The sequence below is a fragment of the Schistocerca nitens genome, chromosome 6 (assembly GCF_023898315.1).
Source record: "Schistocerca nitens isolate TAMUIC-IGC-003100 chromosome 6, iqSchNite1.1, whole genome shotgun sequence".
Classification (NCBI taxonomy): domain Eukaryota; kingdom Metazoa; phylum Arthropoda; class Insecta; order Orthoptera; family Acrididae; genus Schistocerca; species Schistocerca nitens.
The window spans coordinates 35,730,865-35,748,592 of NC_064619.1; the positions used below are offsets into that span (position 1 = coordinate 35,730,865).

General features: G+C 42.4%; 1 protein-coding gene across 3 annotated transcripts in view; it reads left to right on the plus strand.

The window, feature by feature from the left end:
* Window positions 1-2,392: 2,392 nt before the first annotated feature.
* The window catches only part of LOC126263034 (sialin-like), a 276,453-nt gene continuing 261,117 nt past the window's right edge, over window positions 2,393-17,728 (plus strand). For 2 of the 3 annotated variants that reach the window (XR_007546802.1, XM_049960002.1), the window contains exon 1: window positions 2,393-2,584. Coding sequence is in view for 2 of the 3 variants with exons in the window: in XM_049960002.1 (XP_049815959.1) it covers window positions 2,556-2,584 (29 nt within the window). In the remaining variant the exon portion in view is untranslated. Of the gene's footprint in view, window positions 2,585-9,687; window positions 9,749-17,728 lie in introns of all 3 variants that reach the window. The other variant, XM_049960003.1, reaches the window with a different exon arrangement.

Sequence of the window (17,728 nt, forward strand, 5' to 3'; positions counted from 1 at the left end):
TCAGCCTGATGACGCTGTGTCAAGTCACTGACGAAACGGCGCAGCAGAGGGCTCTGCGCTAACGCACCGGACTCCTTTCACTATAACGACCTATGGCTCTGACACGGTATCGATGCATGAAGCCCACTATTAACAAAACCTAAGCTTGTACGACCTTTCGCAAAAAAAAAAAAAGGGTTCAAATGGCTCTGAGCACTATGGGACTTAACATCTGAGGTCATCAGTCCCGTAGACTTAGAACTACTGAAACCTAACTAACCTAAGGACATCACACACAGCCATGCCCGAGGCAGGATTCGAACCTGTGACCGTAGCACCAGCGCGGTTCCGGACCAAAGCTACTGAACCGCTCTGTCACAGCGGCCGGTGCACTCTTTTTCCTCTGCCCTTCAAACCGCTACTCTTCGTTTAATTTTCGACCCAATCTATCTCCAAACGAGCGCGTATTAATGGCTAACCTTAACCAGACGTACGCAAACATTGCATTATTCACATCTTGCGAGACCTTACCTAATGAACACTAACCTTTACGCAGAGATGGCAGCAGACCTTTTGTGTTGGCCACCATGCCGGTGTGAGTGTGGAGTGGCTCCACCTTAAAAAAAAAGTAAAATAAAATACAACAGCAACAATGCCGGCGTGGCTGCGTCGGTATTCGCTCTTCGGGTTGATTTCCTCTCCGAAGAGATCCATTTAAAAATGCAAGTCCTTGTCGCATCGGGATGTGGAGATTAGGGTGTAGCTCGGCAGAAGGAGCGCTTGCGACTGCCCCATATAATAAATTTTAATAATACAATACTGGTAGAGAGCAAGTACATACGTCTTTATCGCATCAGCTCAGAAAACCGACAGATACAGAGGTCGGTGAAAAAACAATTGAGGTACATAAAAAAATTTATAGTACAGCTTTCAATTTCCTGTCAGCTTACGCAGATAGAGTCATACCTCCCTACGATATCTTTGCCGCACGGGGACGGCACGAATAGGGATCATTACAAATATTTATGTATGTAGGCCATTTAAAGAACCTGCACAAACTGTAGTGGTTACTGCTATCGGGAGTGGTACGACGTAATCGTAACCCCTACGAACCGCTAGTGCTCTGGAACATTGGAGTTCAGAGCGCCGTTACCGACACAAGACACTGTCTTGCTATGTCGTTCAACATCGTCCAAGAGCTGGCCTTTACGTGCGTGTGCTAAGACTGAAGGTGGGAGTCGTTATTTGGTTTTGCGTGGGACAGTCGTATGCAATCGATTCGCACCAAAATATGTGTGATCAGTTTGCGAAAGTTGTAAAAATAAGAATTTGGAAGTTTTCAGTGGAATGGTACGGCAATAGTGAACGATTAAGCTTTTTATTTACGGAGGCAGTGCGAAACTACACACGAAATCAATGGACAAATCAGTATCTTAGAGCCCGTAGGTTCCGTTGACGGTCTACATTATTATCTGAACAGTTATTAAGACTAGCGCGAACAGTTAGAGGGCTATAATTTAATATGGAAACGCAATGCAATAATAGCAAACTTCAGTCTTAAACCGCAATTAAATGTAGCTGTTAATATGATCATTATTGGCTGTAGCCATTGTTAGGAAGTATGTTACTTACGAACTCAGTAAACGATGTAAATGATACGAACTGTTTTCCTTTCAAAGCAACATTCTTTACTCAAATATTCAAGATATTTAGTATTCGTAAGAACAAGAGTCAGGTTTTCGTTTTAGGCAATACGGTCAGGTTTACGAAACGTGTTCTCCCTATTAACGATCCCTTACCCATGTCTGATAGCGGCAGAGACATGTGTTTCAATCGGCAAAATCTGAAGCCTATAAAAACAACATATTTGTCGCTACACTTTACCAATTTTAAAGATGGTGACAAAGCTATTGCCGCACTTCTTTCTCGTCATTACTTTTAAATCGAAGGCTTCACTCAGTACCGAAATAGAACCTTCCCACATCTGTCGTCAGCAAATTTCTACTGGTCTCTGTTGCAAGTCATTAAATGTATGCAATTAGTTTCCTTCCCTTGCGTTATCACAGATAAACAACGTGGACCATAATTCTGTATTACAAAGCTCAAATTAAATTTTAATTCAGTGGCAATATGGATTCTATATGGCTCGTCGCAGGAGTGTCTATGATCTCATTTCCTACCATGGCACATCAACTTTTCATCATACGTCTTCATCTTCTCAACAACCGGCATCTATTGCTAATTTTTATATCATGTCTGCCAAGATAAGCTCAGAGGAAAGATAATATTTGACACTCGAATTCATTCTTTGTCTTTATCTCAGAGATAATCGTATTTCCAATGATAATTTCTGTTGCTGATGATCCCTTCACAGATACTGAACTCAGATTGTTATATTTTCACTCCTGTCTAGCAGTGATACGACAGTAATCTGAAATTCCTACCGTGCTCCGAGTTCAGTGCAAAACAGATCAACGGCGAAGATACCGGTAGTCGCTATAGAGGCAGATGGAAGTGATGTGAGCTGTAAGTTACCATCTGCAAACACACAGTTCTCGGCCTAAACGTGTGATTCGATGTTGGGAAGGCTCTTCAGGATATCCAGGTATGTAATTACTATCGACCAGCTTTCATAGCAATGTGACGACGGATGGCACGGAACTTAAAAATTACTCTAGACGTAATGCATACTTCGCGTCCGACATGACTAGCAGAATATTATGTCTTCCAAATTTCTGCCTTAGGATCGACGTTAATTTTTATACTTTATATGTAACTCGCATTACTACGAAAAAGCTCTCGTTCATCGGTTTCTCTCGAGTATTGGTGTAGGTACACAACCACTGTTAAATAATCCCTTTCAGCATTTGATTGTAGTTGCTAAATATATGAGTCGCAGCTAAATCTTAATCCAGTTCTTAGAGAGAAATCAATAGTATACACCTTCAAAGGTTTATTTCTCTCCTGTCTCTTTATACTGCTCCTCATATTTCTTAGCTTTCAGTGTACGGATCTATCCAGTATTTCGAATCTGAGCGCATTAAGTTTGTTACGATTGATAAGTTGAAACATAGTTTCTCTGCCCATTACTAAAAAATGTTTTATCCTCATTTTGTTTCACTCATAAGACGATTTTAATTTTTTCATGACGTGCGTGCTCGCGCATGGTCGTGTGTGTGTGTGTGTGTGTGTGTGTGTGTGTGTTTTATCGAGGACGAACACATCCACTGGTAGGTTATTTCCCATTTTATTTGTTAGTGGTCAACTAGTCATAGATTTTTATATTCTTATCTAATTATTAGATTTTATATCGGGAATTACTTTGTGCTAAGACCATCAGTGTTGTTTTAATGCATTCATAGAAAATTATTAATAGTTGTTAAGCTCATTCGCCCATGAAAAATGTTTACAGATGCTAATAACCTTCATGTTGAGTGTACATGTTGTATGCGCGGACAAGAAAAAAAAATCCCGGATATTTCCCGGGTTTCCCGGTTAAAAATGCACTGTTTCCCACATGAAAGTACATTTCTTCCAAGGTGAAAAGGCCAAAAACATGGAAATAAAAAAAATCAGAAAACTGAAACTAATGACATGTTAGCCTTCCGTAATTATGTGAATGTATTTTAATTCACTTGATATCTCCCAACCACAGTTACCCGTTTTGTTTTCATTGGATGTGAAATGTGTAAACGAAGAGAAAATAGCAAAATCACTATTCGTAAACACTGGTAGCGTGGAGACTAGCCCCCTCCCCACTACAACCCATACTGCTATTCGCATGCGGCAATGTGGCAGCTTGGGCGCGCCAGAAAAATTTTTCCGGATAGCATCTGGCTGCTTGTTGCTATTGCTGATATAGCTAACAGCCACATGTCAATTAGCCGGAAGCGGGAGAAGGTACTGCCCATACGCAACTCAACTTGAGCCCGCAGGCTACTTCTCAAACGAACAGTTGTGACGTCACGCTCGTCGGCAGCAGTTTATTGTTGTTAAGTATTCCATAGTCTTCATCCTAAAGTCATTGACACATTTTGCAGTATATCAGTTCTTACCAGTCAAAATTACAAAAATTTAACTCAAGTCTAAAACAATGAAAAATTCACGGAATTCTAAAAAATTCCCGGTTTTCTCTCGGATGAAAAAATTCTCCTTTTTTTTCAAATATTCCGGTGTGTATACTCCCTGATGTACTAAACCCAATCAACAACATTTTATAACCTCAGATTAAAAATAGATATTTACATTTAAAAGATCCACTCAATACACTGGACTACAGGCATTTGAGGTTCTGTTTTCTCCAGTATCATTAACATCAGTGTTGGGGCACTTGGTATTAAAACGGTTTCTACACCTGTAGCAAAAAACATCCTTCCTAGCCGCGCGGGATTAGCCGAGCGGTCTCAGGCGCTGCAGTCATGGACTGTGTGGCTGGTCCCGGCGGAGGTTCGAGTCCTCCCTCGGGCATGGGTGTGTGTGTTTGTCCTTAGGATAATTTAGGTTAAGTAGTGTGTAATTAGGGACTGATGACCTTAGCAGTTAAGTCCCATAATATTTCAAACACATTTGAACATCCTTCCTACCTCGATGTTGGTGTCCCACGTTATTTGACAACAGAGGTGCAATATTATTTCTAAATGACGACACAGAAGTCCCATTTCGGTGAAAATACTTTTGATTACTTCGTCAAATTTTCACTAAAGCACTGCCAGTAGTAACCTCTTCTTCCATATTGAGAAGCTTTCTTGTAATTACTTACATCTGTCGTCATAGGAATTCCTGAATGTCCAATGGCCATAATCGTCGGAGAGTATTTTTCCAGTAATCTTGCTAACAATAATGAACCAATCCATTCAGCACTAACCACAAAACCAGTTACAAGTAATTCTGGCAATTTCCTATTACTTGATTTGCGTAGCTTATCACTGAACCACATTTTTCTAGACGCACTGATATTGATGTTCTCAATAAGTTTATTCTTCTCTGTCGCGTTATATTCTTTGTACACTACGCCATGTAGCGCTCAGCGCAGTGCAGTGTGCGAGTCATCAAACAATGATTCCAGTTTCTGTTATAAGTCCGCTGTTGTCAGTGCTTCTTTTACAAACACATGCAGGGACGAATCAATCATCATCATCATCATCATTTAAGACTGATTATGCATTTCAGCGTTCAGTCTAGAGCATAGTCCCCCTTATAAAATTCCTCCATGATCCCCTATTCAGTGCTAACAATGGTGCCTCTTCTGATGTTAAGCCTATTACTTCAAAATCATTCTTAACCGAATCCAGGTACCTTCTCCTTGGTCTGCCCCGACTCCTCCTACCCTCTACTGCTGAACCCATGAGTCTCTTGGGTAACCTTGCTTCTCCCATGCGTGTAACATGACCTCACCATCTAAGCCTGTTCGCCCTGACTGATACATCTATAGAGTTCATTCCCAGTTTTTCTTTGATTTCCTCATTGTGGACACCCTCCTGCCATAGTTCCCATCTACTAGTACCTGCAATCACCCTAGCTACTTTCATATCCGTAACCTCAACCTTGTTGATATGGTAACCTGAATCCATCCAGCTTTCGCTCCCATACAACAAAGTTGGTCGAAAGATTGAACGGTGCACAGATAACTTAGTCTTGGTACTGACTTCCTTCTTGCAGAAGAGAGTAGATCGTAGCCGAGCGCTCACTGCATTAGCTTTGCTACACCTCGCTTCCAGTTCTTTCACTATGTTGCCATCCTGTGAGAATATGCATCCTAAGAACTTGAAACCGTCCACCTGTTCTAACTTTGTTCCTCCTATTTGGCACTCAATCCGTTTATACACCCCTGGAAATTGAAATAAGAACACCGTGAATTCATTGTCCCAGGAAGGGGAAACTTTATTGACACATTCCTGGGGTCAGATACATCACATGATCACACTGACAGAACCACAGGCACATAGACACATGCAACAGAGCATGCACAATGTCGGCACTAGTACAGTGTATATCCACCTTTCGCAGCAATGCAGGCTGCTATTCTCCCATGGAGACGATCGTAGAGATGCTGGATGTAGTCCTGTGGAACGGCTTGCCATGCCATTTCCACCTGGCGCCTCAGTTGGACCACCGTTCGTGCTGGACGTGCAGACCGCGTGAGACGACGCTTCATCCAGTCCCAAACATGCTCAATTGGGGACAGATCCGGAGATCTTGCTGGCCAGGGTAGTTGACTTACACCTTCTAGAGCACGTTGGGTGGCACGGGATACATGCGGACGTGCATTGTCCTGTTGGAACAGCAAGTTCCCTTGCCGGTCTAGGAATGGTAGAACGATGGGTTCGATGACGGTTTGGATGTACCGTGCACTATTCAGTGTCCCCTCGACGATCACCAGTGGTGTACGGCCAGTGTAGGAGATCGCTCCCCACACCATGATGCCGGGTGTTGGCCCTGTGTGCCTCGGTCGTATGCAGTCCTGATTGTGGCGCTCACCTGCACGGCGCCAAACACGCATACGACCATCATTGTCATCAAGGCAGAAGCGACTCTCATTGCTGAAGACGACACGTCTCCATTCGTCCCTCCATTCACGCCTGTCGCGACACCACTGGAGGCGGGCTGCACGATGTTGGGGCGTGAGCGGAAGACGGCCTAACGGTGTGCGGGACCGTAGCCCAGCTTCATGGAGACGGTTGCGAATGGTCCTCACCGATACCCCAGGAGCAACAGTGTCCCTAATTTGCTGGGAAGTGGCGGTGCGGTCCCCTACGGCACTGCGTAGGATCCTACGTTCTTGGCGTGCATCCGTGCGTCGCTGCGGTCCGGTCCCAGGTCGACGGGCACGTGTACCTTCCGCCGACCACTGGCGACAACATCGATGTACTGTGGAGACCTCACGCCCCACGTGTTGAGCAATTCGGCGGTACGTCCACCCGGCCTCCCGCATGCCCACTATACGCCCTCGCTCAAAGTCCGTCAACTGCACATACGGTTCACGTCCACGCTGTCGCGGCATGCTACCAGTGTTACAGACTGCGATGGAGCTCCGTATGCCACGGCAAACTGGCTGACACTGACGGCGGCGGTGCACAAATGCTGCGCAGCTAGCGCCATTCGACGGCCAACACCGCGGTTCCTGGTGTGTCCGCTGTGCCGTGCGTGTGATCATTGCTTGTACAGCCCTCTCGCAGTGTCCGGAGCAAGTATGGTGGGTCTGACACACCGGTGTCAATGTGTTCTTTTTTCCATTTCCAGGAGTGTATTTCTTTCCCACTGACATTACTTTCGTTTTGGAGATGCTAATCTTCATACCATAGTCCTTACATTTCTGATCTAGCTCTGAAATATTACTTTGCGAACTTTCAATCGAATCTGCCATCACAACTAAGTCATCCGCATATGCAAGACTGCTTATTTTGTGTTCACCTATCTTAATCTCACCCAGCCAGTCTATTGTTTTCGACATATGATCCATAAATAATATGAACAACAGTGGAGACAGGTTGCAGCCTTGTCTTACCCCTGAAACTACTCTGAACCACGAACTCAATTTACCGTCAACTCTAACTGCTGACTGACTATCCATGTAAAGACCTTTAATTGCTTGCAAAAGTTTGCCTCCTATTCCATAATCTCGTGGAACAGACAATAACTTCCTCCTAAGAACCCGGTCATATGCCTTTTCTAGATCTATAAAGCATAGATACAATTCCCTGTTCCACTCATAACACTTCTCCATTATTTGCCGTAAGCTAACGATCTGGTCCTGACAACCTCTAACAGGCCTACCACACTGATTTTCATCCAATTGGTTCTCAACTAGTACTCGCAATTTCCTTTCAACAATACCTGAGAAGATTTTACACACAACGCTGATTAAAGAGATACCTCTTTAGTTGTTACAATGTTTTCTGTTTCCATGTTTAAAGATTGGTGTGATTACTGCTTTTGTCCAGTCTGATGGAACCTGTCCCGACTCCCAGGCCATTTCAATTATCCTGTGTAGCCATTTAAGACCTGACATTCCACTGTATTTGATGAGTTCCGACTCAATTTCATCCACCCCAGCTGCTTTATTGCACTGCAATCTATTGACCATTTTCTCCACTTCCTCAAATGTGATCCTATTTCCATCATCATTCCTATCCCATTGTACCTCGAAATCTGAAACATTACTGATCGTATTTTCACCTACATTGAGCAACTCTTCAAAATATTCCCTCCATCTGCCCAAGGAATCCACAGGATTCACCAGCAGTTTTCCTGACCTGTCCAAAATACTTGTCATTTCCTTCTTACCTTCCTTTCGAAGACTGCTAATTACACTCCAGAATGGTTTTCCAGCAGCTTGACCCAAAGTCTCCAACCTGTTTCCAAAGTCTTCCCAAGATTTCTTCTTGGATGCTGCAATTATCTGTTTCGCTTTGTTTCTTTCTTCAACATAACTTTCTCTGTCTACTTGAGTTCTAGTATGTAGCCATTTTTGATACGCCTTCTTTTTCCTTTTACAGGCTGCCTTGACTGTGTCATTCCACCAAGCTGTTTGCTTCATCCTACCTTTACACACTACTGTTCCAAGACATTCTTTAGCCACTTCTAGTACTGTGTCCCTGTACCCTATCCATTCCTTTTCCAATGACTGTAATTGACTACATTCAACTGACTGGTACCTTTCTGAGATCACTGTTATGTACTTGTGCCTGATTTCCTTATCCTGAAGCTTCTCCACTCTTATCCTCCTACATATGGACCTGACCTCCTGCACTTTCGGCCTCACAATCCCAATTTCACTGCAGATTAAATAATGATCAGTGTCATCAAAAAATCCCAGTAAGTTTTATTTTCACCTTGAAATTGGCATCTTTGGATAGATTTTGCCAGTTCTTCGAGAATAAGCACGTTCTCTATTGCAGCCCAGTCTCCGTAATTTTCAAGTCGTTTCAACTTTGGCACATTAACCAAATAATTCGTCGCAATCCTTGAGTAAAACAACTGTTCTATTAAACAACAGTGTCCCGTATTGGGCCCATATCTGTTGAGAGTTCTAATGCTTGTAGGTACGCATGGTTGGTGACTAATTGTTTATTGGTCCACTTCATCATTTTTGTACATAGAGATAGATTAATATGAATGCGGATACTGCCAGTAAATTACTTCTATTGAGAAAGCTGATAAATGTAATACTGTACGCTTTATTAGACCACTTCAGGTTGAAACGAACTCGCACATTGCACTGCACTGAGTACTACATGACGTATTGTACAAAGAATATAAAGTGATGCACAAAAAGAGGCAACAACCGGCACCCATCACATATAGACAGACAGTCAAGTGGGCAGATCCTGAGACTAAGCAAAGACATACAAAGATCATGGCTCATCCAAGGCCACAGATGTTCATTTGAATGCTTTCGACTAAACTCAACACATTTATTTCTATTTATTTTCCTTGTCCTAATTGGGTACGAGAAGCTGTCCGAAAACCACACTCAGACTGATCGATGTACAAGAAGATCGTTAGCATGGGTGTGCATTATATCAAAGTCTAACTCACCTCCCTGTCTCACAAGATGACGCCTCTGTGATATATAGAGATAATGCATACCTCCAGAGTGGGAGTAGGGGTGGGGGATGTAATTCTGTCAGCCACTAGCCATTGATTACCACCACAATGAGGATGAAGTATTTCTATACCTCACATTAAAGCATTTTTTCTCATTTTCAGGTAAAACATACGAGCTGACCATTGGTGCGGCTGCAGCGCAATAATACAATATGGATCCAAGGTATGAGAAGCTGTCAAGAGAACCGTATTTTCATTGCTGTTGCTTCATCTTCGCAGTAGATGTAGGCCTAAGGCACAATAAGGCCACAAGAAATCATGTGAGTTCGGAGATATTCGCGGATTAGTTTACCTTACTTTTAACAGGTTTGCCGACACACTCATTTTCACGAAGCATGTCGTTGTGCGGGCAGACTATTAGAACAATCAGGAAGATGTGCAAGAAGTATTATCTTACCCGCCTTCCAGTTTCGTGATGCGTGCTTGGTAGAGCACATCCTGCGACGGCACACAGTTTTAACTTTTATCACACACCAGCCATGCTGCATACACACTGCATAGAGTAAGATAAGTCATCCTCAATGACTCACTATTTTGGTATAGTTGATTCATATCAGATGAGTCCTATTACTGAACAGTGTAATATTACTGTATGGGCAGAGGTTGGTTTGAGGCTCGAGCGACACAACCCACCGCTTGGGGCACAAATCTGAGATGGGCGCCGGAGTGCGAGATTTGTATACAGTGTGCATCACAATTAGTAGCTAAAACTGATACGGCTGAAAATGTACGGGGAAAGGAGGAGGGGGGAGCGATACGCCAAATGAGAATTCGCATGTATGGAAAAACGCTCTCTTACCGGCCCTGTGTGTGAGACATGTTAAAATTACGCGCCGAAAGAGGCTTGAATCCAGATATAATTTAATACTTTAAGGGGGTAGGAAGTCAAACGGGCCGACTGGGAGCAGGAGAGGCACCACAGGACATTTTGATTTCCACTGTCTATACTTTTACAAATAAATTCATAAAACTTTGTCAGCATGGCCAAGAAGGATTCAGAATTCACACTCATTGCAGTGGAAGTTCGAAAACATAACGAAGTAATTTTTTTTACATGTGAAATTTCATCATTTTTTTTCACTTACTAATGGCAGAATTTGTTGCTATAGGTACACTTTTCTTTATAAGTAAGAGAGATGGTTCGATGAACTTTGCACAGCATACAAACCATACTTAAAGGTGTATGAAATTCTAGAATTTTCCAACTCTATTAAAAACTGTGGTAAAAATTGAGGTAATTAAACTACAAAATTTGTGTTTTTTCCAAACATTAAGTTTAAAATACAACAGATCATTCGTGTTTTCATAAATTAAAGAAATTCTAGAGTTTCATACACCTGTAAGTATGGTATGTATGCTGTGCAAAATTCATCGAACCATCTCTCTAATTTATGAAGAAAAGTGTACCTGTAGCAACAAATGCAGCAATTAGTAAGTGAAAAAATGATGAAATTTCACACGTAAAAAAATTGTTTTGTTATGTTTATGAACTTCCACTGCAATGAGTGTGAATCCTGAATCCTTCCTGGTGATGCTGACAAAGTTTTATGAATTTATTTGTAAAAGTATAGATACTGGAAATTAAAATGTCCTGTGATGCCTCTCCTGCTCCAAGTCGGCCCGTTCGGCGTCCTACCCCCCTTAAACAGTGCTCAAAGGGACAACAACAGGAAAATAAACATTTACGCTTTTGTCTGAAAAGTTGTAATTTAGAAGGCTGGTGGACACTACCGGTCTCGTCTTTAACATAGGTAATTTTCTTTCTTCCTTTGTCCTTTTTTTTTTCTTTTTAAAAGGAAAAGGACAGTCAAGTGCTTTGTGAAATTATTCCCTAACAGTAAGAAATGAAACCAATTAGAGACACATTTGACGCGCCTTAGAATGATGCTGGAAATTATTTACTGCAAATGGGGTGCCGCTTGAGAATGAGCATTCTCTTTCCTGATATTTCTATGGAAAAGTTTTGAGATTGGAAAATTGCTGGAGCTTCTTTAAGCCTTTGGGCACAGAGGATAGAAATAGTCAAAGTCACACGACAGCAGACTGCACAATCTACATAATCCACCAGACAAACACCCTCCAGTACCTTTTAAAATTCTAGGATTCTATGTTAAACATTGAACTTTAAATTCTTAATCTCTCTTGATGTTCAAGTTTTGGAGCATCATTCAAAGGTGTGTCAAATGTTTCTCTAGTCAGTTTATTTCTTACTTTCAGACAAATCGTTTCGCAAAACATTTGAATGGTTTTATTTAACTTTTTCTTATATTCTGGTTTTGTTCATGAAGCATGATGTTTTTGATACGTCACTTGCCTTTCTAGCCTCTTCTGTTCTCTAAATGTCCTGGCCGCGTGGGGTAGCCGCGCGGTCTCAGGCGTCTTGTCACGGTCCGCGCCCCTCTCCCCCCCCCCCCCCTCCACCGTCGGTGGTTCGAGTCCTCCCTCGGGAATATGTGTGTGTGCGTGTGTGTGTGTGTGTTGTCCTTAGCGTAAGTTAGTTTAAGTTGGATTAAGTAGTGTGTAAGCTTAGGGACCGATGACCTCAGCAGTTTGGTCCCATAAGACCTTACCACAAATTTCCAAATTTTCTGAATGTCCTGAATTTAATACTTGATTCTGATACCGAAAAATCACACCAGTGTAAATTTTTTTGCGTTAAGTAGCTAGACTTTGAAGAGATGAAATTTTTGACACTTCATTTACATAGCTACCAGCAGCTGCTCATGAAATATTTCAGTTTCCCTTAAATCACTAGTTAATTTTTTATTAATTACCTTAATTACTTTCAAGCAGTTAAATACGTTTTTTTTTTTCAAAATTACACTCACGCTTGTCAACTTGATATCTCATTTATCCGTTTACCACTTTTAGTGTGGCTGTGAAAATTCGGAAAAAAATTTTACCTCAAATCGCTACTTAAGTTTTACTCCACTGATAATTTTCGAGCAATTAAACCTTGCCTGCAAGCCTAGAGCCCACACTTGTCAATTCCATACCCACTTTGCACATTTCTCACTCTTCGTTTGGCTATGAAACTTCGGAAAAAATCCATAGCGTAATTTATAGGGAATAATTTACAGGGATTCCGCTAAAACATTTGACCAAAAGAAGTCACCTTCATAAGTGTCGTCTGCTTCCCAAATGCTTGCACATGCTTCATGCGACCACATTTTTCATGGTGACCAACGAATAGTTCTCGTTAAGAGTTACTCCGTGAGAATAAGAATCTTTCAATTCTTCGTTAGTAGAATATCTTTACCAGCATTTCCGTAGTTTATTAAGTATAGACAATTATATGCGGCAACGTCTGATTCGGCCGTGCCTATAAAATGCAAATTGTACGAGATGGCTGACTAAATAGCGTTAGTACGATTAAGTGGTATCAGTATCAGAGTGAGTATGGGTTTCTACAGATAAATTATTTACTAAAAGTAGCCGTGAAACAATAAAGAGCGGACAGCGATTAAAACTGCGCGAGCTCAGAGTCTTTGTTAGTTAGCATCTTACTGAAAGGTTACTCAGACTCACAACCCTGCGACTTAATTTGCACGATATTGTGTTGTTTATTAGGATTGTGAGGCATTCATAGGCTTGTCGCATACTAAATCCACTGCTCTTGAAAGACCGGGTTGCCTGGAGCTCGGAAAAAGAGATTTTGCTGCCCTTTGATGAAAGCGTAATAGAATTCTTTACGAGTTACTTTCTGCTACCAAATGAATTGCTGCATTTTTAACACTTCTGCAAACTGGACAGCTATTTCAAAGCTCCTTCCTTTGTTAATGTTCCTAATTAATCAGATAGATCTTTCACATTATGCTAGAGAACATCGTCGAATTTGACAGTGAATGGAGACTTTAAACGGCCGAGTTCGAGAGAGAATTTAATTCTCTCACTTAGTTCTGAAGCAAAACCGCGATTAATCTTGGAGATTTTAAGTAGTTTGTAGACAACTGCTGCATCAGGATGCGATGATTAGCTGTTAACACGTTACCAGATTCGCTCATCATTTCTGTGCTCTGTTTGCGTCCACAGTGTCTACTTGATAGTCGAGACAGCATTTACATTCTTCAGAAATAGAAACAGGCATAAAACACAGACATGGAATGATCTGTACTAGACTGTCATGTTGTGGACTCTTCAAGCAATGGAAATATGGCACTTTCAGAGTTTCATCATTTTTTGAACAAAAGTAAATTAAAATAAATATCATAGCATAATTTTGTCGAGTATACCTACATTTGTAATAACAGTAACTAAAATATTCATTTAAAGTCCGTTTTTTTTAGTGTTCCGCCCCTCAATCGATAAAGAGGGAGCTGTTATAGGATCAGTTTGTTACTCTTCTGTCTGGCTGTCCGTCCGACGGTTAGGAACCATTTTTCTCAGGAACGGGTAAACGCTTTAAGCTGCAATTATGTCACACACTAAGGCGAAGCAAAAAAATTAAGCTTCTACAATGCAATCAAGAGATAGGGCTATTTACTGTATCTCACATATTTTGATACTCGTAAACTCACCCATGAAAACATATAGGGTACATCCCGTTATCCTAGAATCTTGAAATTTGGCAGTACGCAAGGTTCCACAGTACAAGTAAAGGAAAAGATCCGAAAATTGTTAATTTGTAATTATATCACACGAAAAAAAAATATTTTTTGTCATTTTTTATCCGACTGACTGTTCGCCCGCCTGTTGAGACCCCTTTTTTTTCAGAAGCGGAAAGCCATCTGACGTTAATATACAGGGTGTTTCAAAAATGACCGGTATATTTGAAACGGCAATAAAAATTAACGAGCAGCGATAGAAATATACCGTTTGTTGCAATATGCTTGGGACAACAGTACATTTTCAGGCAGACAAACTTTCGAAATTACAGTAGTTACAATTTTCAACAACAGATGGCGCTGCGGTCTGGGAAACTATATGGTACGATATTTTCCACATATCCACCATGCGTAGCAATAATATGGCGTAGTCTCTGAATGAAATTACCCGAAACCTTTGACAACGTGTCTGGCGGAATGGCTTCACATGCAGATGAGATGTACTGCTTCAGCTGTTCAATTGTTTCTGGATTCTGGCGGTACACCTGGTCTTTCAAGTGTCCCCACAGAAAGAAGTCACAGGGGTTCATGTCTGGCGAATAGGGAGGCCAATCCACGCCGCCTCCTGTATGTTTCGGATAGCCCAAAGCAAATACACGATCATCGAAATATTCATTCAGGAAATTAAAGACGTCGGCCGTGCGATGTGGCCGGGCACCATCTTGCATAAACCACGAGGTGTTCGCAGTGTCGTCTAAGGCAGTTTGTACCGCCACAAATTCACGAAGAATGTCCAGATAGCGTGATGCAGTAATCGTTTCGGATCTGAAAAATGGGCCAATGATTCCTTTGGAAGAAATGGCGGCCCAGACCAGTACTTTTTGAGGATGCAGGGACGATGGGACTGCAACATGAGGCTTTTCGGTTCCCCATATGCGCCAGTTCTGTTTATTGACGAAGCCGTCCAGGTAAAAATAAGCTTCGTCAGTAAACCAAATGCTGCCCACATGCATATCGCCGTCATCAATCCTGTGCACTATATCGTTAGCGAATGTCTCTCGTGCAGCAATGGTAGCGGCGCTGAGGGGTTGCCGCGTTTGAATTTTGTATGGATAGACGTGTAAACTCTGGCGCATGAGACGATACGTGGACGTTGGCGTCATTTGGACCGCAGCTGCAACACGGCGAAATGAAACCCGAGGCCGCTGTCGGATCACCTGCTGCACTAGCTGCGCGTTGCCCTCTGTGGTTGCCGTACGCGGTCGCCCTACCTTTCCAGCACGGTCATCTGTCACGTTCCCAGTCCGTTGACATTTTTCAAACAGATCCTTTATTGTATCGCTTTTCGGTCCTTTGGTTACATTAAACCTCCGTTGAAAACTTCGTCTTGTTACAACAACACTGTGTTCTAGGCGGTGGAATTCCAACACCAGAAAAATCCTCTGTTCTAAGGAATAAACCATGTTGTCTACAGCACACTTGCACGTTGTGAACAGCACACGCTTACAGCAGAAAGACGACGTACAGAATGGCGCACCCACAGACTGCGTTGTCTTCTATATCTTTCACATCACTTGCAGCGCCATCTGTTGTTGAAAATTGTAACTACTGTAATTTCGAAAGTTTGTCCGCCTGAAAATGTACTGTTGTCCCAAGCATATTGCAACAAACGGTGTATTTCTATCGCTGCTTGTTTAGTTTTTATTGCCGTTTCAAATATACCAGTCATTTTTGAAACACCCTGTATATGCGACGTACTGAAGTCTATGGTCCGTTGGCGCTGCAGAAAATTTAAGCTTCTTAATCTATGAAATCAAAAGATGCTGCCATGTATGTCACATATTTTGTGACTTGCAGACTCACTCATCGAAACCTATGGGCACTTCCCGTTGACCTAGAATCGCGAAATTTGGCATGAAGCAAGGTTTCACAGTACAAGTAAAGGAAGAAAAGCCGAAAGTTGTTAATTTGTAATCACATCACACGGAAAAATGTTTTTTTTGTCATTTGTTATCAGACTGTGTGAATGAATTATCCGTATATATAATTAAGTTTGTACGGAACCCACGGTGCTACTCGCACTCATCGGATGTTTTCTAATCTTACAAAAATCACGTACAACAACATAAATTTCATGCGCTTCGCGGGATTAAAGTTTGACATTGATTTCAAGAACACTAAACTGCTACGAGAAAAGACTAACAGAAAGTATGTGTTTCCATGTCCTATGATCGTTAACAAACGGTAGCTGACAATTTCTGTCCGATCTCCTACTCTACAAATGACACTGAAATTCCCGGTGAAAAGGGTACCTTTTGATGTAGAGCATATTAAGATTTTCCGCAATTTCATTATACTGAATGAAGGTCATTTTTGGTGTAATACAACCAATATTGTCTGCAGCTGCTTAATATGAATATTCTTCTACAACCTAGTCGAACATTTCGTCCATCTTCAGCGACGTGATTAAAACGTCCACAGTGTGCTTGCTTGAATAGCTATCACTGTCGTCCGTGAGTAAACCTACATGTTAAACCCGAGCGCCAACTGAAGGTCAACGTACAATTCTCGCAGTGTGAGTAAGACCGTTACTGTGTTTGGTTGTGCAGTGCCCACATCACTGGCAGACGTGAGTGGGCGAGAGCCAGTATTACTAGGAACGTTGTTAAGCTTGTTCCATAAAAACACGGGAGAACCGCCGCATATCAGTAACTTCCTGCCACGATATTTCGGCGCAGAGTCTTCTGGCCATCTTCAGGTGAATTCCACTGTAGTAGTACTGGCGAGTACGCAAAGGATGGGGCCCCTCCACGCCCACACCAACGTGGTGACCAAACCAAAAGTTCTGCTGTCACCTCCGTAAACATGTTAGTTTTTGGATCAGGCGTCACAGGATGCGGGCTGTGATGTTGTCCATGCGTCTGGGTAAGATTACTCATTAACATGGTCCATCAGCAGATAGAAGTGGTCGAAAACGATTGAAGGGTAGCGGTTGTAAGGGTAGAGGAAAAAAAGTGCCAAGGCAAGAGCCAAGGGAAAAAAACCTCTGCGACAGTAGGACGGGTAGTAAGGGCAGTAGCGGCTTGCTATCTGCGACAGTGCATGCAAGGTGTGGTTGTGTTAGTTCGAGGTATCGTGCATCGTTACCTTTGTCGTTGTTGGAGCTTGTTGCGGCGCTTGCTGCAGTTGCTGCGTCTCGCACATCTGGGTTTCCAGTAATAACTGTGTTGCAGGGGCTCGCCAGTACTGTCGTGTTAGCGTTCTATGGACCATAGATGTTTAGTTCCTAGCCAGTAATGTCTTTGGTCTGTTATGCTTCCATCTATGGTTGTGGTCGTAGTTAGCCAGAGAAAGGATAAACGGGTTGCGCGAGTGTCTCGTGTTATTGTACAGTCGTGTGGAGAGTTTTTGGAATACCTGCAAGATAGTATCTAGCCGGTAGTCCCGGTGAAGGTCCGCGATGCGTGTGTAGCACGGAGCGTTGCTTATGATTTTGAGTACTTTGTTCTGTATGAGCTGCAGACGGCGCAGGCGAGTTGGCGCAGCGTATCCCCAGACAGGGGCTGCGTACGTCATCAGGGGTCTAATAAGTGTCATGT